The sequence below is a fragment of the Equus quagga genome, chromosome 3, assembly GCF_021613505.1.
Source record: "Equus quagga isolate Etosha38 chromosome 3, UCLA_HA_Equagga_1.0, whole genome shotgun sequence".
Classification (NCBI taxonomy): domain Eukaryota; kingdom Metazoa; phylum Chordata; class Mammalia; order Perissodactyla; family Equidae; genus Equus; species Equus quagga.
In genome coordinates, this window is record NC_060269.1 from 151,503,693 (window position 1) to 151,526,972 (window position 23,280).

The 23,280-nt window shown below is 60.7% G+C and overlaps 1 protein-coding gene across 1 annotated transcript in view; it reads left to right on the forward strand.

Annotated features, from left to right (window-relative positions):
• SORCS2 (sortilin related VPS10 domain containing receptor 2) overlaps positions 1-23,280 on the forward strand; it is a gene marked incomplete at its 5' end in the record, with an annotated part of 487,825 nt that extends 464,545 nt beyond the window's left edge. The window contains 10 exons of the mRNA XM_046655787.1: positions 1,485-1,656; positions 6,643-6,829; positions 7,460-7,593; positions 8,762-8,885; positions 9,919-10,031; positions 10,500-10,625; positions 12,587-12,686; positions 13,351-13,453; positions 17,779-17,924; positions 20,810-23,280. Coding sequence (XP_046511743.1) covers positions 1,485-1,656; positions 6,643-6,829; positions 7,460-7,593; positions 8,762-8,885; positions 9,919-10,031; positions 10,500-10,625; positions 12,587-12,686; positions 13,351-13,453; positions 17,779-17,924; positions 20,810-20,874 — 1,270 coding nt within the window. The remainder of the gene's footprint in view (positions 1-1,484; positions 1,657-6,642; positions 6,830-7,459; positions 7,594-8,761; positions 8,886-9,918; positions 10,032-10,499; positions 10,626-12,586; positions 12,687-13,350; positions 13,454-17,778; positions 17,925-20,809) is intronic.

The following is a 23,280-nucleotide window of genomic DNA, read 5'->3' on the forward strand; positions in this document are numbered from 1 at the left end:
CCATCCATCCATCTGTCATCCATTCATCATCCATCCATCCATCACCCATTCATCTGTCCCTCCATCATCCATCCATCTGTCCATCTATCATCCATCTGTCATCCATCATCCATCCATCCACCCATTTATCTGTCATCCATCATCCATCCCTCCATCATCCATCCATCCCTCCATCATCCATCCATCTGTCCATCAGCCATCATCCGTCCATCCCTCCATCGTCCATCCATCCCTCCATCATCCGTCCATCCCTCCATCATCCATCCATCCATCCGTCCCTCCATCAGGTAGCCACAGTAGCCACTCTGGTGCGCCCACCAGGGCTTGGCAAGCAGGTATTCTTGTCTAAAGGATCAGAGCCAGGATCCATCTTGACGGCAAAGAGTTTCATTTCGTGCCATCTGCACACTCTGGGCACCAAGGTGCTGTGGGTGGGTAGCTCTTAGTACATTTTCTTTCAAACTAATCAAAGGTGTTTTTGCATGATGAGCTTCTGAATGTTCAGTGGCTGAGCTGTGAGGGAAGGCCAGGCACGAGGCTCGGGGAGGCAGGCAGGCCCAGCCAGTTGGGCAGTGAGCTAGCTTCCCAGACCCAGAGACCCAGTGTCGCCTGCAGGAACCTCTCAGGGGGAAGTGAGCTGACACTGCCTGAGCTTTCCCGTGGTCTCCCAAAGAGCTTCCCAGGGCCCATTGGGCTCTGCCCACCAGCCCATCCCAGCCTCATCCCACACCTGCTCCCCACACTGGCTCAGGCCACCCACCACAGGACCTTTGCACATGCTGATCCTGCTGTCTGGCTGTTCCTTCCTCTCTTGCCCACCTTTCTCGTCTCAGCAGAAAGCCCTTTTCTCAGGGACCAGATACCCAGGTGCTGGCCCATCCCAGCATTTGTCACAGTCATGACTGTACCTCGATGTGGGGGACGGTTTGCTGAGGTCTGGCTCCCCCATTGGACAGTCCACTGTGCAAGGGCAGGACCGTGTGATTGGCCCTCACCTCAGTCCCTGGCACACAGTAGCTGCTCAGTAAGCACATGCCACATGCATGAGTCGATGACTCAGGCATCATCCGGTCCAGCTCTCTCAAGGGAATGGGGACGGAGCCCCGGGAGGGTACGCTTGCCCACGGCCACAGGGCGCCTCAGCGGCAAGGCCAAGGTTGAACCCGGCCCCTCTCGGGCTGTCCTCTCACGTTTCTTAGCAAGGCCACGAAATCCAGACTGGCCCCCTTCCTCAGCCCCTCGGCACCAATAACCACAGGTATAATCTTTATTATAAGTAATATGATCAGACCCAGGACACGCGGGGTGACCCAGCAGGTCCTGTCGTTCCTGGTCATTCCACCCGAGCCTGTCGTCTCGTCTCTAACCTGGGGCCGTAAGAGCAGTCAGGTGGAGTCAGAGGAGGCTGGGAGGCAGAGCATGGAGGTCACCAGCCAGCCCGGCCCTGCCCATCTGTGCAACCCTGACCCGTTCTCTGACCGCAGGTACCGGAAGGTCGTGTCCAACACGTGTGAGGGTGGCGTGGACCTGCAGCAGAGCCCCACGCCGCTGCAGTGCCCCCTCACGCCGCCCCGGGGCCTGCAGGTGCGCGTCCACGGCCAGGCAGTGGCCGTGCGGCCCGGAGAGGATGTCCTGTTTGAGGTGCGGCAGGAGCAGGTGAGCAGGGCGGCTTCCCGCGGTGCCGGGCCTCTGGGTGGTGGGGGGCCGGTGTGTGGGCAGGGGCTCCCCGTGCCTCCAGCAGTTCAGAGCAGCGCGTCCCAAACTGCCGGGGTGGGGGGGGGGGACCGCGGCCGGAAGCCCCTTCCTAGTCCAGGCCACCCTGAAAAAGCAAGAGAAAAACAGACAAGCGCAGAGCAGGGCGTGAGGAGACGTCCGAGCGCAGCAGCGCGGCCACGGGAGGCAGGTTCCACCTCCACGCGTGGTAGTGTGTGTGGGGGGTACAGGGGTGTGTGTGTGCATGTGTGCGCGTGTGTGTGTTTACTGGACTGTGACGTCAGGTTGACTCACCCCTGTGGGGGCGATAACATTTTTTAAACTTCCAGTTACATTGATTTAGTTAATTTGGAATCTTAAGAAAAGCAGAAAGCTTAAAAAAATCTATTACTTATAATCCCACAATCAGAGATAAATCCTGTTGATAGATAAATTGACAGATAGATGATGGATGACACATGCATACATACATGAATAGCATACAGCTGTAGATATGGGTGGATAGATATGGACAGATAATGTGTGTATATGGACATATACACACTCAAATGTACATATATATAAATTTCCTCCCAGTCTCCTAATCTTTCTCTTTTCTACTTTAAGCACAAGTGTTGTTTTCTTCTGATTTTGAAAATAATCGATACTCATTGTAGAACATTTGAAACACATAAAAAGTATCAAGAATACAAATATCGCCAAAATTCCTGTTCCCCCGGGGGAACGGCTGTGAACTTTTTGCTGTATGGCCACATGTGCTTTATTTAGAGGATGTCATTCAAGATACGGTGCCGAGGCGGGGCAGGGAGATGATGACACAGGTCTTGGGGTTGGAAAGCAGGGCTCTCGTCTAGTGCAAACAGGGAAACTGAGGCCACAGGGGATGCAGAGGTGTCCGCGTGAGCATCCACGAGTCGGCGCCTCCTTCCTCCTCCCCCAGCTGCACAGGGTGTGCTCCTGGCAACGCTCCTGATAGCTGGGGAAACCAAGGCTCAGCCAGGTGCAGTCACTCACCCCAGGCCACACAGGTGACAGAGCTGGCATTGGGTCGCAGGCCTAGGGGCTCCATGTGACAGTGCCTGGTCCGCAGCCCCCAGACCTGAGCCTGTCCCAGGGCAGGCTCTGGGTCCCTCCTGTCCGGGTCCCTGTGCCAATTGAGCCTGGCCCTGAGATTCTCGCTTTGGACCTTGGGGGCAGCCCTGGGAGAGGGGTGGGTGCCTCTGTTCACAACCGTGTCTTGGGGCGGCAGTAGGACGAAGCCCACTGCACCTCCTGGGGCCACCTGGGCCCTCAGAGTGAACCCAGCTGCTGCCCTCAGTTACGGGACCGACTTCCAGGAAAAATGGCCGTCTGCTGCCCCCTACAGCCTGGCATCTCAGCAACTCAGTGGCAGCCGTGGATTCCTTCAACTGGAGCCAAGAGGGGCAAGCCTGCCAGCACCACCACCCCAGGGGGCCGGACCCTTGGGTGCAGCAGGCATGCAGCTCGGGTCAGCCAGAGGTGAGGGAGCCACTGAACGACGCTCTTGGAAGAGAGAGTTCTCCCGCACATACCGCTGCCGGGAAGACGCCTGGCTTCCTCCTCAGATCCTGGGGAAGGAGTGTGGGAACAGGGCTGCGGGACGGTACACACACCGTGCAAGCTCACACACATTCTTCACTGACACACACATACAGTCACACACGCGCCCTCACACACAGACCAAGCCGGGCGTGGAAACAGTGCTGGATTGAGGGGGGCCCAGGTTCTGTGAATACCTGAGAATTAACAGTAAGAGCTGACGGAGAGCCCAGAAGCAGACACACTGGAACACGCCGCTGATTTTGATGCGGGGGCGAAAGCTGCTCGTGGAGGAGGATGATCTTCAGGAAATGAGCAGCCAGTAAAAACCAGCCTCTACCAGAACCTCAGCCCTGAGACCAGCTCGACACGGACCACACACTGAAATGGAAAACGGAAAACTAAAGCTTTCAGAGAAAAGATAGGGGAGAATATTTGGGATCTGGCGCTGGGCAGAGTCCTTAGGGTTGACGCCAAAAGCACTGTCCATAAAGGAAATTTGATAAACCGCACTTCACGAAAATTGGACACTCCTGCTGTGAGAAAGACCCTGTTAAGAGAATGAAAAGGCCGAGTACAGAGGAAATGTGCACAAACCTCATCTCCAGTGAGGACGAGCTCCTAGAATGTGGAAAGAACACTCAGAACTCACCAGGAGAAAACAAACGGTCCAGGCAGAAGATGGGCAGAAGATATGAAGACGCGTTTCATCAAAGAGGGTGTTCAGATGGGAGATAAGGAGGTAAAACGATGCTCAACGTCATGAGCCACCAGGGAGATGCAAATTAAACCACAATGAGGGATCACTGCACACCTGTGAGAACGGCTAAAATAAAAAACAGGGCCACCACCAAATGCTGGCAAGGAGGCGGGGGCCTGGATCCTTCACACGTGCTGGTGGGAAGGGGAAATGGTGCAGCCGCTCTGGAAGACAGTTTGGCAGTTTTTTGAAAAATGAAACGTGCAACCACCGTGGGACTCTATGGTGACACTCCTGGGCGGTTCATCCCGGAGAAATGACAGCTTGTGCTCACACACAAACCTGTGCACGATGTTCATGGCAGCTGTCTTCATGATAGCCAGAAACCGCGAACAACCCGGATGCCCTTCCAGGGGTGAGCGGTTCAACACGCCGAGGTCCATCCGTGCCCTGGACGCCACTCTGCAAGGACGAGGAGCAGATCGCCGACACAGCCGTGACCTGGGGGACTCTCGTGAATCGTCTGATCGCAGCCGCTCCCTACTGTCTGAGTCCCTGGATGGGACAGCTCGAAGTGACGCAGTTATAGACGTGGAGGACAGATTGGCGGGCCAGGGAGCCGGGGGTGTGATGGGGAGGTGGGCGTGGCCGTCAAGGGGCAGCAGGAGGGGCCTGTGGTGACTCAGTGGTTCTGTGTCCCACTGGGTTGAGGGCGATATCCGAGCGGTGATAGTACCATTTTTTGAGATGTAGGCACTGGGGGAGCTGGGTACAGTGGACACGGGTCTCTCTGTAAGATTCCGTATGATTATATGTGAATTGACAATTGTCACAGAATAAAGGGTTTAAGTTTTCTAAGTGCTTGGTGGGAAACAAGCTCGCCGAGGCAGGTCTGCGTGCCACCCACCCCAGGCTGCGGCGGTGTCACGGACCACAGGCTCTTCCTTTCTCTCTCCTCCTCCTCTTTGAACTCCAGTTTTTTGACATTGAGGATGTACGGCGGATGAGGATGTACTTCCTGAAGTGATGAGTGATTTTGACTAAATAAAATGTTTCAATAGTTCAGTGTACGTCAGACAGGAACACGGGGCCCCAGAGGTGTGGTGTGGCACCCTGCCTGAGGTGGCCACGTCCTGACGCCAGTCGAAGGCGCCCTCTGCCTCCGAGGAAGCAGACGGAAAACCTCTCCGTCCATCCAGGAGCCTGTGGGACCGGAGACCCCCCTCCTCCCTGCACCTGGGAGGCCTTTAAATTGAGCGACCGCAGACGGCGAGCCATCACACCAAGCGCTGGACTCACGCAGCCTCCGTCCTCTGCCCCACGAAGTGGAGACAACAGAATGCCACCGTGGAAGGTTCCTGAGGCTGTCGGAGCAAATGCTCGCACGCCGTGGCTGTCAAACAGCCCATCTCACTTCTCCCACGGTCGGGAGCCTGGCGCTGGCAACCGGGCTCCCTCTGGGGCACCAGGGAGGGTCCCTCCTGCCTCTCCAGATCCTGGGGTCTCCCGTGCACCTGGGCTTGTGGCCACACCACCCCGGCCTCTGCTCCGTCTTCGCACGGCTTCTCCTCTGCGATTCGTATCTCCCCATCCTTTATAAAGATGCCAGTCACAGGATTAGGGCCCATCTACTCCAGGGTGACCTCGTCTTAACTGAGTACACCTGCCCAGACCCGGCTTCCAAAGGAAGTCCCCTTCTGAGGTTCCGGGTGGACACGAATTCCGGGGGGGGACACTATTCAACCCATGACACTGCATTTGTGGAGAAAGTTAAATGAACATAATTTATGTTAAAGGGTTCTGTCAGGTTTAAGGCTTGACAGGTGCAAGGTAAGAGGATCGCTAAACGGTCAGCCAGGGTCCTGTTCCCTCCTGACCCCTAGGGTATGGTCTCTGCGTGGTCCTGATGGGGGATAGGAAGGGATGACAGGGGAGAGGAGAGGAGAGAGGGAGAGAGGAAGGGAGGGAGGATCTGAGACTGAAATGAGAACTCTTTCTTGCTATAAAGTTGAAAAAGTTATTGTTTCCCTGACTCTATTTCCCACAACCCTATGAGGAAAATACAGCCATTTGAAGGCGAATGCTCCGGCAGGGTAGCACACGGGCTGTAAATGGCTCAGGCGGGTGACTCTGCCGGGAAGAGGTGGCGGTTGGTGGAGCTCCTCCGTGCGCAGGCCCTGCATCCCAGCGTCATTGCTGGCACCGCACAGAATGGGATGAGAGAAACACTCAGGAACCCAGCGTCACGGAGGAGAAATCACGGTCTCTTCCTGAGACGGGCTTGAGTCTTCCTATGTTGTCTTCCTAGGCCTGTTACTGCAGCATGCTGCCCTCCCGGCTCCCGGCCCAGGCCTCGGCCGGCCGTCTCCCTGGGCAGTAGTTAGCTCAGGGCTAATCTTCCTCTAAATAAATAAATAAATAAATAAATAGATAGATAGATAGATAAACAAACAAACAAACAAACAAACAAAATGTAACCCCGGCCTCCCACTTCAACCCTCCTGGCAGGGCACGCTGGAAGCCCCCAGGGCAGAACTCGATCTGCTGGCCTGGGGTCCCCAGGTCCATTCAATTGACAAAGGAGTGAGGGAATGAATGAGAGTGTGACCCACCGCTGGCCCCTCGGCTTTGCGGTCCACTCCTAAGTAGCCTCATGGTGTCTCCTGCAGGGCGATGTCCTGACCACCAAGTACCAGGTGGACCTGGGGGACGGCTTCAAGGCCATGTACATGAACCTTACGTTGACCGGGGAACCCATCCGGCACCGCTATGAGAGCCCCGGCATCTACCGTGTGTCCGTCAGGGCGGAGAACACGGCAGGGCACGACGAGGCGGTGCTCTTTGTCCAGGTCAACTGTAAGTCCATCACCCCTTCGAGGCTGAGCATCCCTCCCTGTGGCCGAGAGAACCTGGTCCTCGGGAAGTTCAGGAGGCCCTCGGGCTGCCACAGGTCCCTGTCCTCGGGATGGCGGGCTCAAGGGCAGGGAGGCAGGAAGGCTGGGCTCAAATCCACTCTCCTGGTGGTCTGCACAGCAGTAGGGTTGGTAGTAATGATGCTGATGGTCATGGTGGAGGTGGTGGTGCTGGTGGAGGGGATAGTGATGGTGCTGATGATGATGATAATGGTCATGGTGATGGTGATGGTGGTCATGGTTATGGTGGTGATGGTGGTGGTGGTGTTGGTGGTAATGATGACAGTGATGGTCCCGGTGGTGGTGGTGATGGTGGTGATAATGACGGTGGTGGTGGAAGTGATGGTGATGGTGGTAGAGGTAATGGTGGTGTTGCTGGTACTGATGATGTTGGTGATGGTCATGGCGATAGTGATGATGGTAGTGATGGTGGTGTTGGTGGCGATGATGGTAATGAAGATGGGGGTGGCAGTGGCAATGATGAAGTCAATGGTGACAGTGACCAATAAGCAGCCTCTGAAACGCCCACTGCCCTGATGCCCTCTGACCCCTGACCTTGATCTGGACCCTGCAGCCCCCCTGCAGGCCCTCTACCTCGAAGTGGTTCCTGTCGTTGGCATCAACCAGGAGGTGAACCTCACAGCCGTGCTGCTGCCTCCGAACCCCAACCTCACCGTCTTCTACTGGTGGATCGGCCACAGCCTGCAGGTTCGCTGGCCCTGGACGCCTTGCATCCCCTCCTTACTGCAGGCTCCCATCTGGGGTGGAATGTGGGGACGGGACACTGGTCCAGGTACTGGGCAGGACACAGTGTGGCGCAGTGGAACTGAGGCAGGAGCACACCATCCTCTCCTGCCTCCCTGAGCATCTGCTCTGTGTCAGCCGTATCCGAGTGTGGTGGACACAGAATGAATCAGACCAGACCCTGCCTTTTCCCCTGGGAAAGAGATGTGAACAGAGTAGGTGACCCGAGTAAGGGTGTGACAAGTGTTATAGGAAGTGGGCAGGCAAGGTGTCTGAGAGCTCTAGGAGACACGAGGCAGTTTCTAGGCTGGGTGAAGGCATGGCCAGGGAAGACTTCATGGAGGCGGGGTCACTGGTACTGGACCCGATCTCAGGAGCCTCATTCAGAGCCCACAGGAAGGATGCCGGCGGGAGGTCCTGAGGCCTTTGCGGGCCAGGCTGCCCACCCTTAAGCTGGGGGGGCCTCAAGACCCAAGGAGGGGCATCCTCCTTCAGCAAACTACAGCCCTGCACCCTGAGTGGAAAGACCCCAAACAGCACCTGAGGGCCCAGACACAGAGGCCCGGGCGAGAGAGTTTTGTAGGCTCTGGAGAGTGTTTCGCTGGAGCGAGGGTCAAGGCGGGGGCTCCGGCTCTGGGTTCGAATCTCAGCTCAGCCACAGCTGCCGGCCCAGCTCTTCGGGCAGGGGCCTGCACCTCCCCGAGCCTCTGTCTCCCCATCTGCAAGATCCAAGGTCATACTGCCCCCCAATCCTGAGGAGCGTGCTCCACCCCTGGGATGGGTGCTGAGCCGGGCAGGGGGGTCCAAGGATGAGGGGGTCGCGGCTCTCACAGCAGCCACAGCTGAGTGTGGTGCTGGGAAGACCACCTGGGATGGGGTGTGGAGGCCCAGCTGGCAGCCACGGCAGGCCTTATAACCGTCCATGCGGAAGGAGGGGCTCGGGACGGCCGTGTGCGGGGACCTGTGACCCTGCCGTGTGTCAGCTTAGATCTGCTGTCTGCACCCTCCCTCCCAGAGGGCTGCCCCTATCTCTCCAGAGAGCAAGGGAGTGCCGAGGTCCCGGGGTGGCCTGGGCAGCAGGTGGCCACGGCCCCTCACCCCAGCCCGGCCCTGACCCCCCATGCCCCCGCAGCCCTTGCTCTCCCTGGACAACTCTGTGGCAACACGGTTTGCGGACACGGGAGACGTGCGCGTGACGGTGCAGGCTGCCTGCGGGAACTCGGTGCTGCAGGACTCCAGGGTGGTCCGCGTGCTGGGTGAGTCCCTGGGACGGCAACCTTCTCCCACTCCCCCACCCACCTCCATCCAGGGGCCGGGCTGCGTGGGGTGTGAGCCGTGTGCCCTGGTCACTGGGGGAGGCCCTTGCTGAGCATCCTGTTCTGAATCGTGTCCCATTCACCGGCGCTCCCTGGGGGCTCTGAGCCCCTCGAAGGAGACATTTACAGAAGACAATTAGTCCTAAGAATGGGGGAGACCCCCGCCTGCTGCTGCCCTCATCATCGCACCAGTGAAAACTCCTTTTGCATTAAGAATGGCCTCTCCTGTGGACAGCAGCTGTCAGTTCAACATTCAGTGGGATCGCCTGTGGCCGTCCCTTCGTTCGCAAACTGTGCCCAGGCCCTGCGCCCGAGCTCTGAGATAGTCCTCACCTCCTTGGAAGGTGCCGAGTTCAGCTGCCAGAGCTCTTGGGCCCCGAGTGGCTCATCCCTGAAAAGCCTCTGCCCGTGTTGCACGTGGGAAAAACCAGGCTTGGGAGAGCCACGGAGAGACCACAAGGAGGCTCCTGGGGCTGGCGCTTCTCACTGGCACTTCTCACTCCTGCGGCTCTAGAATAGGCCTCTGAGTTGGGGACCCTGGGAAATGAAAGAAAGAGGAGGAGGGGCCTCTGCTCTCAGGGGACTCTTACTCTGGTGGGGGGACCATCCCAGTCGAAGTCCGTGGATCCCTGGGGGATGGGAGGCCAACCTTGCGGGGTGTGTATGTCCTCGTGAGTTAATGGGATGAATCTCAGAGGGCAGGCTGGGCACGCGGCAGGCCCTCCCTCCCGGTCAGTGTGGCTGTCTTCATCATCATCTTCGTCATTGTTGTGGTTATTAGATGGCAGCCAATGAAGTGGGCGCTGCCCAGGACGGCTGTTGACACACAAAGTGGGCTCTTGTTTTCCAAAAGTGGGCCACAGGATCCAACCGAGGGGCAGTTCCAGACCACCCAAGGCGCGTGGCCCCTCCTCGGAGGGAGCCCAGCCGGGCCGTCCCGGGCTGACCCGCTGTCTCGTCTGCCTCTTTCCAGATCAGTTCCAGGTGGTGCCTCTGCAGTTTTCCAGGGCCCTGGACGCTCACAACCCCAACACCCCTGAGTGGAGAGAGGACGTCGGCCTGGTGGTCACCCGGCTCCTCTCCAAGGTGCCCCCAGCCCTCTAATGCCAGCGCCTCCCCAGTTCCCGCGGGGGCCCCAGGACCCCCAGATAAAGGGGGATGGAGTGGGCCTTCCAGGAGACAGGGGCCCACGTGGGCTGAGCTTTGTGGGTTGAGGGAGGCGTATGGTCAGGAGCCCTGACATCTGGGAGGACGATAGCCAGGGAGAGGCCTGCTCAGCGTGGTCACGGTGTGAGGAACGGAGCAGAGGCGGCAGGCCTGGCGGAGTAGAGGCTGGTGTGGGGAGAGCAGGAGAGCTGGGCTGCAGGGGCAGAGCAGGGCGCCGTAGGATTCGGGGCCATCCCCTTGGTGCACAGGGCTCAGGAATGGCTTGCAGGACGGGCGGCCAGGACTCGGACAGGCCAAGAGGGGAGAGAGGGTGTTCCTGGGGGCCCCAGAGTGCGGAGGTGACTGGGAAGGCATGAGGACCAGAGTGGTTCGTCTGCGTCCCCACAGGAGACCGGCGTCCCCGAGGAGCTACTGGTGACCGTGGTGAGGCCAGGGCTGCCCACCTTGGCTGACCTGTATGTGCTCCTGCCCTCTCAGAGGCCCACGAGGAAGAGGAGCATCACCAGTGACAAGGTGTGTCCTGCGGCCTCCAGCCCGGGTCCTCCCTGCATGGCCGAGGGTGTGCTGGCAATTCACGACAAGCCCCAAACCTCAGTGGCTCCACATTGCATAAAGACTCCTTTCTCACCAATCACTATCTGACTCTGGCAGCTGGCCCTCCCCTGCCTTGTGGCTTCACCCTCTGGGACCCATGTGGCTTCCAAGGTCACTGTGATGGGAGAGGGAGGGGGGGATGGAGGCCCCAGAGCTGGACCACCTCCCAGGGAGGTAGTGACACCTCCTCTCCCATTTCATTGGCTGGAGCTGGTCACACCATCCCAACCTACATGTTGGGGCCCCAGAGATGCAGGTGAGCAGCGTCTGGGGACAGTCAGGGCACGGGTTTCAGGACAGAGCAGAAATCAGCCCCTATCCAGTTAGAAACATTTGTATCATGCAGGACGGCTTCCAAATACGGCCCTCATCCAGGGCATAGAAGCCCTGCCACCTGACAGGCCTGGGACAGGCACTCAAAGATGACTCAGAGCCTCTTCCGTCCCTCGAGGGTGGCTCTAAACCTTTGACAAAAGCAGGCGTTGGAGCCAGCCCTGGTGGCCTAGCAGTTAAAGTTCGGTGCGCTCTGCCTCAGTGGCCTGGGTTCAGTTCCCGGGCACAGAACCACGCTGCTCATCTGTCAGTAGCCATGCTGTGGCCGTGGCTCACACAGAAGAATTTACAACTGTACACAACCACGTCCCGGGCCTTTGGGGAGAAGAGCAAGAGGAGAGAGGAAGACTGGCGACAGATGTTAGCTCAGAGCGAACCATTCCCAGCAAAGAAACACAAACAAAAACCGGACAATGACTAGAGCTGATGAGGGTGTGGAGGAACGGAAGCCCCTGCACTGCGGGGCAGGCTGTAAATGTGGAAGACAGTCCGCTGGCCCCTCAGAAAGTTCCACACAGAGGACATGGCAGCTCCACCCCATGTACATGCCCAGGAGAACTGAAAACGCACGTCCACACAAAACTTGCACATGGCCGTCCACAGCAGCCTCGCTCACAACAGCTCCAAGTGGAGACAACCCAGACGTCCCTCCACAGATGAATGAGCAGAATGTGGTCAGTCCAGAGAATGGAATATTGCTCAGCCATGGAGAGGAACGACATGCTGACACGCTACAACATGGATAAACCTTGAAAGCATCCTCCTAAATGAGAGGAGCCAGCACAGCAGGTCACAGTGTGTGGCTCCATGTAGCTGGAACGTCCAGAATGATCCATAGAGACAGAAAGCAGATGAGAGGTTGCTGGGGGTGGGGGAGGGGGAGTGACTGCTGACAGGTACAGGGCTTCCTTTGGGATGATAGGAATGTTCTGGAATTAGATGGTGTGGTGGTTGCAGGACACAGGGAAGAACAGGAACAGGAGCCCTACTGTGCGCCAGGCGCCTGCCAGCAAGCCCCCCCCCCCCCCCGTTTGTCCCCGTCCCCCGGATCCTGAAGGAATAGGAGTGTGCCTGTAGTCCACGGGCTGGCGGCCCTCCGGGCCACTGTCCTCTCCAGCCCCAGCTGTGCCCACCCCTGACCCACCCCACGATCCAGCGACATGGCCTCCTGGATTTCCCTCCCCAAGGTGTGGGGTCACCCCTGGGCCTGGGTCACCACCTTGTCCTCTTCTTGGTGTTCTGCCTCCGAGAAGCCTCCCCTGACCACCGCTGGGGCTGGGGGCCTCCGGGAGCTCCCCGCATTTCCCCTGCTTTACCTCATCCCGTGTCCGACTAGAAGAAGAGCCCTTCAGGGCGGGGCCGGTCTGGGTCATGTGGGTCCATCAGAGGCTGCTGGTGAAGCCGGCCGGGGGCTAGTGTCCCATTTTACAGACGTGGAGGCTGAGGCTCAGAGAGGCAGGGGGTCAGAGCGGCCCTCTGCCCAGCTCTCCCACCCCCTCTGGCGGGTTCCAGAAGACCCCTCCTCACTGTCCCCTCTGTGCTTGCAGAGACTCATGGCCATCCAGCAGGTGCTGAATGCACAGAAGATCAGCTTCCTCCTGCGGGGCGGGGTCCGCGTCCTGGTGGCTGTGAGGGACATGGACACAGGTGAGAGGCCAGGAGCCTCCCCCCCTGGTCTGAGCTCCCCTGCAGGGAGGGGTGGGCATGCGGCCAGGCCCTCAGACAGGGAAGGGGGACAGAGGGGCCCCGCAGCTGCCGCGTGCTTCTCCCAGTGGGGCCGTCGCCTGGATTAAACCCAGGTCAGAGCCAATGGCCTCGAACTCTTCTCTGAAGATGCTGCACAGAGCTCTGACTGTAATTTATGGAAACATTTGGGGGCTCAGATGATCTCTGCCCCCTGCCCCACTGTGGGTCTGTCCCCTCCAGTCAGGCGTGTCCCTTCCCCTCTTGGGCAGAAATCTGTGCAGAAGCTAGAGCTTCTCTCTGTTCTGTAAAGACGGCCCATTGGGAGACAGTGGGTTCACACCAGGGCAGCATAAATATGGACAGAGGGGTTCTGTCCACTTTCCAGAAGGAAGGACCAGCCGCATTACGCAGCGGGAGGCCCGGGGGCGCAGGGGCGGGGGTCCTCCAAGGCCCAGAGCTGAGCTCCTCGTCCTGCGTAGCCTGCCTGCCCCTCCCAGCTGCACCCAGAGAACCTGCCAGAGGACGTGACCCGTCTCCCCCTGCAAGGAGGCCACACAGCGCCCAGGCGCCCGCCGGGGACAGGCATGTGCCCATGCCGACCGCTGACTGGCTGCTTTACCTGCAGATTCCCAGAGGCCGGGAGGAGGCGGTGGCTACTGGGCGGTGGCGGTCCTCTTTGTCATCGGACTCTTTGCGGTGGGAGCCTTCATCCTCTACAAGTTCAAAAGGCAAGGCTGCCTGGCCTCCCTCGGCAGGCCAAGCGTGATGGCGGGGCTGCGGGCTTTTAGGGGGTACCTGGGAGGGGTATGAGTTTGTGCCTGCAGTGGGCTGCAGGAGCCGGTGCTCCTCTGGGCCCACTCCCCGGTCCTGAGTCCCCTCAGTCCCGGAGGGAGACAGCTCACAGCCCAACGAGCATCCCCCTCACCCCCACCATCGTTCCCTCTGCTCCACCCACATCAGAGGGAGGCCGCTGCCCACTGTACAGATGAGGAAACCCAGGCTCAGAGAGGTTAAGTAACGTGCCTGGGCCGCACAGCTGGGAAGCGAGGAGTGAGGAGTCACCCAGCCCCATCCCTCTGTCCCACGCTTCCTCCAGCACTGGTCCGTCCCCTCCCTCAGCGAGTGTGATTGAAAGCTGTCGTGTGCAGGTGCTCCGCTGGGAGAGCGCTCCAGGGTCCAGACAAGGAGGGGTTGGGGGCCATTCAGGGGGGGACATTCAGGGCAGGAGTGGGCAGGGGCCTCCTGCTGAGGCTGGCAGGTCTGAGGAGTCTGGACTCACCTGGATTCTGGGCCTGGGAACCGGCAAAATGACGGAGAGGCGTCAGCAGACTCGTTTCCTGCAAAAGGCGGCTTCGAGATGCGACCCAGTAGGTTCTCCCCAACTTGCCTGGTCAGCTCAGCGACCTCAGGGTCTCCCTGGTCAGGGTCGCCCTCGGAGGCAGTCTGAAGATACAGCTCACCCTTTCCTTCTTGTTGCTCTGAAGCCAAGGGTCCATCGGTCCAGCCCCACCCTTGCCCCAGGCCCTGGACCCCACCTGACCCCTCTCCAGACCCCTCCCAGCTGGCCTTTGTGCACCTTGGGTCTTTTCAGTTGTAGTTAGGTACACGCCCTTCCTCCTCCGTGCGGGACACTTGTCCAGGTACTGGGGATGCAGTGCTGACTGAGGCAGATGCAGTTCCTGCCCTCAGGGAGCTGTGTCCTTGCTGGGAGTGTGTCAGCAGCTTGTCACCTGCCTTGTGATTCCATTCCAACTGAAGGGGCCACCTGAGGTGCTCTGAGAGTGTGTAACAGGGACCTGAGCTGGTCTGGAGAATCTGGGAGGACTTCCCTGAGGAGGTGATTTCTGCATGGGGATCCTGAGGGATGTGTAGGAGTTTGCTGAGCAATGAGGCTGGACCCTTCCAGAGACTGTGGCCTCTCCTGATTTCTAAACTTGTAGAGGCACTGGTTTCCTGACAGGTCCACCTGGGTGTTCCACAGACACCTCGAATTCAAATCAAATCGGCATCTTTCCTCCCAAAAGCCCCTCCTGGGTGAAGGACATGGGCCTCTGCTGGGAGTCGAGACCAGGAATGCCACCTCCTGCCATCTGCTCCCTCCCCTCTGCCTGGACAACATTGCTTGATCCCACAGCCCCCCTGGAATTTGTCAGCCAGGAAGTGGCATCGGGGCCCAGGATTTCCGGTACTGAAGCCAGGCCCCCTCCCTACCCTGAGGACAGAGCAGGTTGAAGTCTGCGTCCACAGAGCCCCAGGGGCCGTAACTCCAGTAATTCCCTGGGCTTGAGCAGAGGCCCCCTCACTGGCCGAGGCCCCTTCTGGGCCCCCAAGCAGTCCTGCCTTCGGATGGATGACAGGTGCCCGTGACCCAGCCAGGGACAGGCTCGCGCTCCCTCTGCCTCCGCGGCGATGCTGCATCTCCGTCCACGGCCGGCCTGGGCTTCTTCCCTTCCACCGCAAGCTGCCGACGGCTTTATTCGGATTGGCGCTGGGGTCCCACTGATGCCCGTTGCAGGAGTCTGTTCTCAGCCTCCAGGCTCTGCCCCCTCCTCCTGCCCCTGACGCCAGCCCCCGGCCTGCACGTCCACACGGGTGTCGGGCGGATTCCCACACTTGGGACAACGCAGGCCTGGCCCAGAGAGGGTCCAATATGTACCCAGAAACACAGGCCCGCCTCCCACCCCCAGGGAGGGGCTTCCGGCTCCCCCAGCCTTCTCACTCTCCCCCCGCGGTTCAAAGCACTGCCGTATTCAGTTCCCTCAAAAAGCCACGGAGCTGTGGCCGTGCCGGGTGGATGCTGGCCTGAGAGCCGCAGCTGCCTCGCCTGTGCGATGGGCGCGCCAGTTCTCCTGGCCGTGTTGGGAGCAAGGGTCCTGTCAGCACCCCCTCTGCCATACGGGTGTGGGGGAGCCTGGGGTCCCGCGTACCTGCAGGAGCCAAACGAAGAAGGACAGGCTCCCAGCCATCTCTGCCCCTTCCGAGTCTCTGCGCTCGAGAGCCCTTCACACCGAGCGCACAGCCCTGTCCGAGCTGCCAGGCGACATGATCCTGCCCTGCCGCTGACCAGCTCTGCAGCTCGGGCCAGTCACTTCTCCTCCCTGAGCCTCAGTTTCCTCATCTGTCAAAGGGGACTAAGAAGCGGGGGATGGGAAAAGGAATGAAGAAGGAGGAGGAAGAAGGAGAGGCAGGGGAGGAGAAAGAAGAGTGGGAGGAAGTGGAGGGGGTGAGGAAGAATGGGGGAGGAGAGTGAAGGAGGCTGAGCAGGAGGGGAGGCGGGGAAGGAGGAGGATTGGGGAGGGGGTGGGGGGAGGAGAAGCAGGACCACCAGCTCCGGCAGGCAGTCTCCTGTGCACTCTCCCCTCGTCACCCCGACCTGTTGAATGGAGACCTTCTGAGCACCGCCCAGGGCGGCCGGCTCCCATGGGGCGCGGGTGTGTGTGTCTTGAGAGCAGATGGAGAAGACCGGTGAGACGCCTCTCTGAGCCAGATGCGCTGGAGGCCGGTGGCTGGAGTCTCCCCAGCTCTTCCTCTTTCCGCTCGGCCTCAGTTTGGGTGCAGATGCTCCTTTGGGCTCTGTCCAAGCACGCCAGCGGCACGGGAACTGCATGGGGAGCGGAGGGCAGGGCTGGCCCTTTAGCCCGTGGAAGGATGGAATCTGCTCTCTCTAAATTTCATCCTTCAGACCCCCGAGGCACAGACTGCAGCTCCCACAAAACGCCCCAGATTTATTGCACACGGTGCAAAGGGTCCAGAAGGACCTGCCCCGATGGCACCCAGAGGAGCAGAGAGGGAGGAGGAGGAAGAGGGGGACCTGGAGTGCGGCCCAGCAGGCGCCCCAAAGAGAGGCCAGGGTGTAAGAGCCGGCCCGGCGCCCGGCACACAGGGCTTCTCACTGGATTAATCATGCCGTTGGGGGAGGGGTTGCCGTGGAAACAGTGGAGCACAGTGATGGGGTCCAGCGTGCTCCCCAGAGTGCTTGGCCCACCCGGGAGGAGAGCAGAGCAGCCCACAGTGGGCAGCAGAGAGAAATGCCCAGTCCACCCGCAGCCATCCTGGGCTTTAAGCCCCAGCACAGCCTGTGGGAGCCCAGGGAGGGGGGCTCCGTTCCTGGCCGGTGTGGCGGTCAGCAAGGGCTGGGCTCTGCTGCTGTGACAAACAGCCCCAAAGTCTCAGAGACTCACAGCCACCAAAGGTTGGTTTCTTGTTCTCATTGAGTTCACCGGGGCTGGCGGGGGCGTGTGCCTCGCCACATGGGCTTAGAAGGACAGAGCGGGGCCGTTTGTTCTGGAGAGACTCAAGTCGGCATTCACATGTTCCAGCCTGCAAGCAACACACGCCACCTTTGTTCACCCTCAGTGGACAGAGCTGGTCACACGGCCCAGCCCACCCAGGGGCCTGGACGTGCGCCTGCCACCTGAAGCTTCCCGAGGCCTGGCAGCACGCGGTTGGCAGCGTCTGAGAAAGCTGCTCTCCTGCTGAACCTCGGTTCCGTCTGTGGACCGGGACCGGGCCATTTCGGGGCTTTGCTGGGACTAACTGGGGAAATGAACACGAGGGAGCTGGGCCCAGGCCCAGTGGAGGCCCAGGCGGCTGTGCCCGCTCTTTCCTCTCCGGCCCCTGGAGGAATGGGAAAGCGAGGACAGCACAGCCTGGGAACCTGCGTGGTGCCCAGCAGGCCCCTCTTGGAGCCGGGTCGGCACTGTGTGTGGCATGGAATGCATGCCCTCCAAGCCCGTCAGAGCCCAGGATGCTGCTGTCCCAGAGAAGCCGGGCTGTGGGGAAATGAGAGAGGGAAATGCCATCTCCTGCAGTGCGCCCCGGTCTAGTCACAAGGAGCACCCCAGTGCTGGGGCAGAGGGAACCCAGGGCTGCAGGAGCTAACTAACGGGAGGGAGGGCTTCCTGGAAGAGGCGGCTTGGCACAGACACGGGACAGCAGATGAGACCCAGGAGCATTGTGTGCACCACATGTGGGGGTGGTCTGGGGCCCAGCTGTGGGCTTCTGGTGGCAGGCGGCCTGGGCGGTGGCCTCAGCCCCCACCTCTGTCCTGCAGGAAACGCCCCGGCAGGACCGTGTACGCCCAGATGCACAACGAGAAAGAGCAGGAGATGACGAGCCCTGTGAGCCACAGCCAGGGCGCGCAGAGCCCCATCCAGGGTGAGGGGTTTATAGACGGCGATCTGGACTCGCAGACTCTAGGTAACGCCCGCCCTGAAAACCCGCCTCCCCACCCTCCCCAGCCGCCCCCTCCCAGCTGCCTCGACGGGCACAGTGCACAGGACCCAGGGCCAGGCAGGGCGTGGTGGTTGTCCCTCCCTCTGACAAGGTGATGACAGGAGCCTTGGGCTGCCCAGGGACTGTCCGTCAGGACCCGTGGACACTGGCACATCACGCCCAGCGGCCCCCGAAGGCCCAGTCCGGCCCTCAGAGGGTGGGGCAGGACAGACGGAGGGCTGAGGTCCACAGGGGAGCCGGCTGTTCTTAGGATGTGGGGGGCCTCTCCCCAGAGCACCCCCTCAACACTCCCAGACCTCTTGCTCCCCGGAAGTGACGATTTCGTGGCCATCGCACACACGGACATAACCACCTGTGCACAGCACTTTACAGTTTACGAAGTGTCCTTGTGACCGTGCCCAATGGGGAGCATCCCAGGGCCCCCCGGCTGGACAGCCAAAGCCTCGACTCGGTGTGTCACAGCATGGTTTATCACCGCTTCCTCCATGGTTGTGGGGCTGACCGGGCCCAGGCAGGTGGTCCTCTCAGGGTCGCAGCCGAGGATCATCTCACTCCCCGCTCGGGCGTGTGGCAGCTAAGGGGCCATCAGCCAAGCCCTCGGCTGGGGCCGTCCCCTGACCGCCTGCCATGGCCCCTCTGTGTGGCTTGGGCTTCCTCCCCGTGTGGCGGCCGAGTCGCCAGAGCAGCCAGAGAGGACAGCCAGCCAGCGGCCACTGCACCGCCACCCACGACAGGCCCCACGGTCCTGCTCGGTCACTAAGTCTGTCCATCCTCAGGGGGAGGGGACACGGACTCGGCCCCCGGTGGGGGAGGGCCAGGCCACACTGGGCGAGGAGCAGGATAGGACCCAGCTCAGGTGCACCGTACAGCCCCTCGTTTCGACAAGTGGGGAAACTGAGGCTCCAGGAGGAGCCTCTGAGGTTGGCGGTTGGAGCCTGTGCTGATGGGCTGGGACCCCACTCAGCCGCGTCTGTGAGCACCCGCCCGGGATCCCAGCTGTGCCGTGTGTTCCGGGGGTCCTGTCCCTTCACCGAGCGCAGGGCCAGGCGCCTCTTCAGAGCTGAGGATGTCGAGGCAAGAGATGAGCTTCCCTGGGCCACAGCGGGTGGGGGGCCAGACCTCGGAGTCACCTCGTCCCTCCCAGAACAGTTCCCCTCTGTCCCTCGTTCCACACGGACCGGCCCCACCTCTCCAGACGAGCAGCCAGCGCAGAGAGTGGCGCGAGGGAGCCCCATGAGCGTGTCCTTGTCATCTCGGCTGCTGACATCATTGTTGTGACTGTTCTCTCCCACGCTGTAGCTGGTTATCCTCAGAACCATGAGAAGAAGAAATCGTTGTCTTCACTTTTTAAGTGCTTGAAAGTGAGGCTCAGAGAGGTGAAGTCACTCTCCCAGGACAGCACAGCCGACAAGTGGCTGACCTTGAATCCAAACCCAGGTCGCTCCTTGTCCTCCTCCCTTTCTCCAGCTCCCCATCCTTGGTGGGGGTCCCTGACTGTGGGCACAACGGGCCCCATCTCTCCCACACCCTCTGGACAGATGTGCTCGTGCACACAGATGTGTCTGCAGCCTCCAGGGACATAATAATAAGCACTTTAATTTCCTGAGTGCTCGCCCCGTGCTGGGCTCAGTGCTTCCAGATGTAGTCTGACCCCCGTGAGGCGGGTACCGGTAGTGTGTCCATTTGATGGACAAGAACGCAGGTTCAGAGGGGTCACTCCACGCCCCCAGGTCACTTAGCTGACGAGAGGCGGAACTGCATTCCAGCCCAGCTCTGAGGCTCAGAGCCTGTGGGCTCGCACCGCTGCAGCCCCCCAGCTTGGGGCGAGCACCCCACACCCCAAAGACTGCCTCCGCCAGGGCCCTCCCCGCCAGGGCTTGGGGCTCCACGCTGCCCCGACACGGCCCGGCCTCCACCTCCGTGCAGGTGACAGAGGTGGCTGCAGAGGCTCGAGCGACCCCCGGCTTCCCAAGCTTGGAGGGAGGGCGTGGGTGTCCCGGGAAGACGAGAGCTTGGCCCCCGCCTCTAGCAGCGGTCTGCCGTCAAGCCCTGAGAACACAGCCATGTAAGAATAATAGCTCTTGCAGTCGAGCGCGTGGGAGGCGCCAGGCGCCGTGCGGGTGCATCAGGTGTGCTTTTCCTATGGTGCCCGCTACGACCCCTTCTGCAAGGCACTGTGATCATCCCCATGCTACAGATGACAAAACCGAGGCCAGGGGGTGACCGACCTTGAAGGTCTCACACAGTTGGCTGGGCTCATGGCCCCACGCGCCTGCGGCCTAGCTGGACTCAGGAGCCCTCGGCCACTTTTTCCGCTCTGTGCCCGTGAGGTGGGGGAGGGACAGCTCACAGGAGCAGCTCCAGGTCCCCCAGCTCCTTTCCCCGGGCCAGGCCTCTGTCCCTCGGTATCACCTCGTGGCACCCAGGACTGCCAACCAGCCCCCGCGTTTCTGACCATGCTGTGGCCTTCTCTCCTGCCGCCTTGGCCTCGCCGCCCGCGCCCTGCAGCGTCCCCCGCCAGGAGGGGACGCCGCCCCTCCTGCATCCCCCTGCTGCCAGTGCCAGGGCCCGCCCCGCTGCAGGTCAGTGGGCAGTGGGAGGTCCCGTGGGGTCCGCCGTTTGCGCCGGCACCGGGAGAACCCATGCCCAGTCACCCCCTAGGAAACAAGGACCCCCACCACCTCCGCACGGCGCCCAGGCACGACCTGCACGGCTGAAGGACCCTCGGGACGCCCACTGCACGTTGACTCCGTGGCCGCGGCTGAGGCCACCTGTCCTGCATGGCCCTCCATCTCTTTGCCCTGTGCAGCCCGTGGGCCTGAGCTCATGGGCGTCTCTCTGTCTCCTAGGGAACCACTCTGGTGTGGTCCTGAGCATCAACTCGAGAGAGATGCACAGCTACCTGGTGAGCTGATGCCGATGGAGGCCCGTGCCCAGAACACTCTCCTGTCTGTCGTTTCACCCCCCATGGAGGGCACAGAACCACAAACGCAGCCGGCACCGGAGCTGGGCCGAGCGTCCCCCCAGAGACCTGTGGAAAAGCCACCTCCTCGGGCCATGCCCACCCAAGGCGACAGATGCCCCTCCCTGTGTTCGGTTCAAGCCCGCCCACCCCACAGGACACACGGGCCTGCCGACCCCCGCCCTCCCTGGACACCAGGGCCACTCACCGCCTGCCGCCCCTGCCTGACTCTGGGCACTTCCTGTGCCTGGACCCCATGCAGCTACCCAGCGGCTCCACGCCTGCCGCCCAGCTCGAGGCCTGACTTCTTGGGCCAAGGCTGGTCCCCCAGAGACCGGGGAGGTGAGCCTGCCAGGCCGCCCGAGCTCCCAGAACTGCAGACACATGCAGTCGCTCTGCACAGGGACGTGGGATCCTTCCTGACTTGCTTTCTTCTCCAGACCTGCCCCCAGGGAGGGAGCTCCTGCCTGCATGGCTGCCCCTCTGCAGGGGGTCCACCCCCTCCAGCATCGGCAAGTCTGCAACCCAGGCCCCACGCCCATCCCAGGCCCTCCCAACACCACCCTCCATGCCTCCCGCTGTCCCTCCTCTGCTAAAGTGGGGATCGTGTAAATACCTCTCTAGGTAGCTGTTTGCATTTGGGGGTTTGTTCAACTTTCGAAAGCTGTCTGGGTTGCTTGGTCAGAGCCCCATTCTCGGGAACCCCTTTTCCGGAATGCCCAGGGCTGCTCCTCTGCCTCTCCTGGCACCATTCTCCCCGTGGGGCGAAAGCTTTCCCCGGCTTCCCCGAGGGATCCACAGGGGCCCCCCCCGGGGTCCAGTGCCTGCACTGCTGCAGCCAGCCAGCAGGCGGCGCCCTCCTGCAGGCCTTCCCAGCGCCCGGCGGGACAGCCCGGAGATGCACCAAGTGTCCCAGCTTCCTTATAGCTTAAGGGACCGATGTGAAAACCCAGGAACCAGCAGATGTTTAGGATGCCAGAGCCAGAAGGGCCATCCAGGAGTGTGCCCCTCTTTTGAAGATGGAGAAACTGAGGCCAAAGGAGAGGGTGACATTCCCAAGGTCACACAGCAAGATGGTAGCAGAGGTATCCTGGGAACCAGCCCCTGCTCCCCATGCAGTGTGGTCCACTCAGTCACCGATGCCCAGAACCAGGGATGCTAGCTGAAGTCTACACACATGAGTACATGGGGGAGGTTGTCCCCTTTTGCCTTGAAACCGGAAGGCAGATCCCCTCCCCCTCCTCCCCGTCCTTCTCACCGCCCCATCCCCCCCCACCCCCCGGGCGGGGTCTTCAGGGGGCAGGGCCTTTACCTCCAAGGGGAGGAGCACGGAGCCAGGCCAGGAAGCGCTGGCAGGTGGTGAGTCCACGATGAGGCCCGGGGGCATCAGCCCATTTGCCCTGGAAAAGAAGCTCAGCCTGCGGGAGGGGGGCCTAGGACGGCCCCTCACACCCGGAACAGCCCCCGGCTCACGGGGGCCCCTCAGTCTTTGTGGGTGACCCCAGCGCCCTCATGTCACAAACGGGCACTCTGAGACCACAGGGAGGAAGGGGTCACTGTGGGTTACACGGCCAGGCTGGGGAGGTGTCCTTCTCCCGGCCTCGCCTGCCCATGGGCTGGGGCTCCCGGGCCACCACCTCAGAGGTCACCCTGCAAGTGGTCGTCCAGCCCCTCCAGGGGGAAGGGCGGGCCAGGGCCCCAGGCCACGGACCTGGCGAAGTTGGTGTGGGAAGACGCTGGGATTCTGGGGACCTTTGCCCCCAGCCTGCTTGCAGTCCCAAAGACACCTCAGGGGCCCCTGCGTCCTGCCATCCCCACCCGGCCTGTCCTGTGAGGATCAGACACACAGGGGCCAACACCGGTCAGCACCGTGCAGGTCCAAGGTCAGGGTCAGCATGGAGCCCTGGACGCAGCCCCCAGCTCATCAGTGCCTGCAGGTCCCCCCGTGACCCCTCAACTTCTTCTCTCCGCTGTTTGGGTAGGGTTTTTTTTCCCCTTAGTTATTTGTGTTTTTCTTGAATCTTATGTTATTTCTATTATGAGTGTTTTGGGTGTGTGGGCCCAAGAAGCTGGGAATAAGTTGGCACCTGCTAGAACCTTCTACTTTCCATCTGCATAACCGTGTAGACCGACGTGCAGGGCTGTGGGTCATCTGGCTAGACACTGAGGCTCTCTGTAATTGATGGCCAGGTCTATACAGGTGCCGGAATGGGAGGCGACCTGCCGTGGGCAGCCCCGGTCTTGCTCAACCAGACTGTGCCCGTACTTGGCATATGCACTTAACAAAGACGCGAGAAATTCTTTCTTATTTTTCCTTTTTAAAAATCAATAAATCATTTGTGATGCTTTTAACAAAGA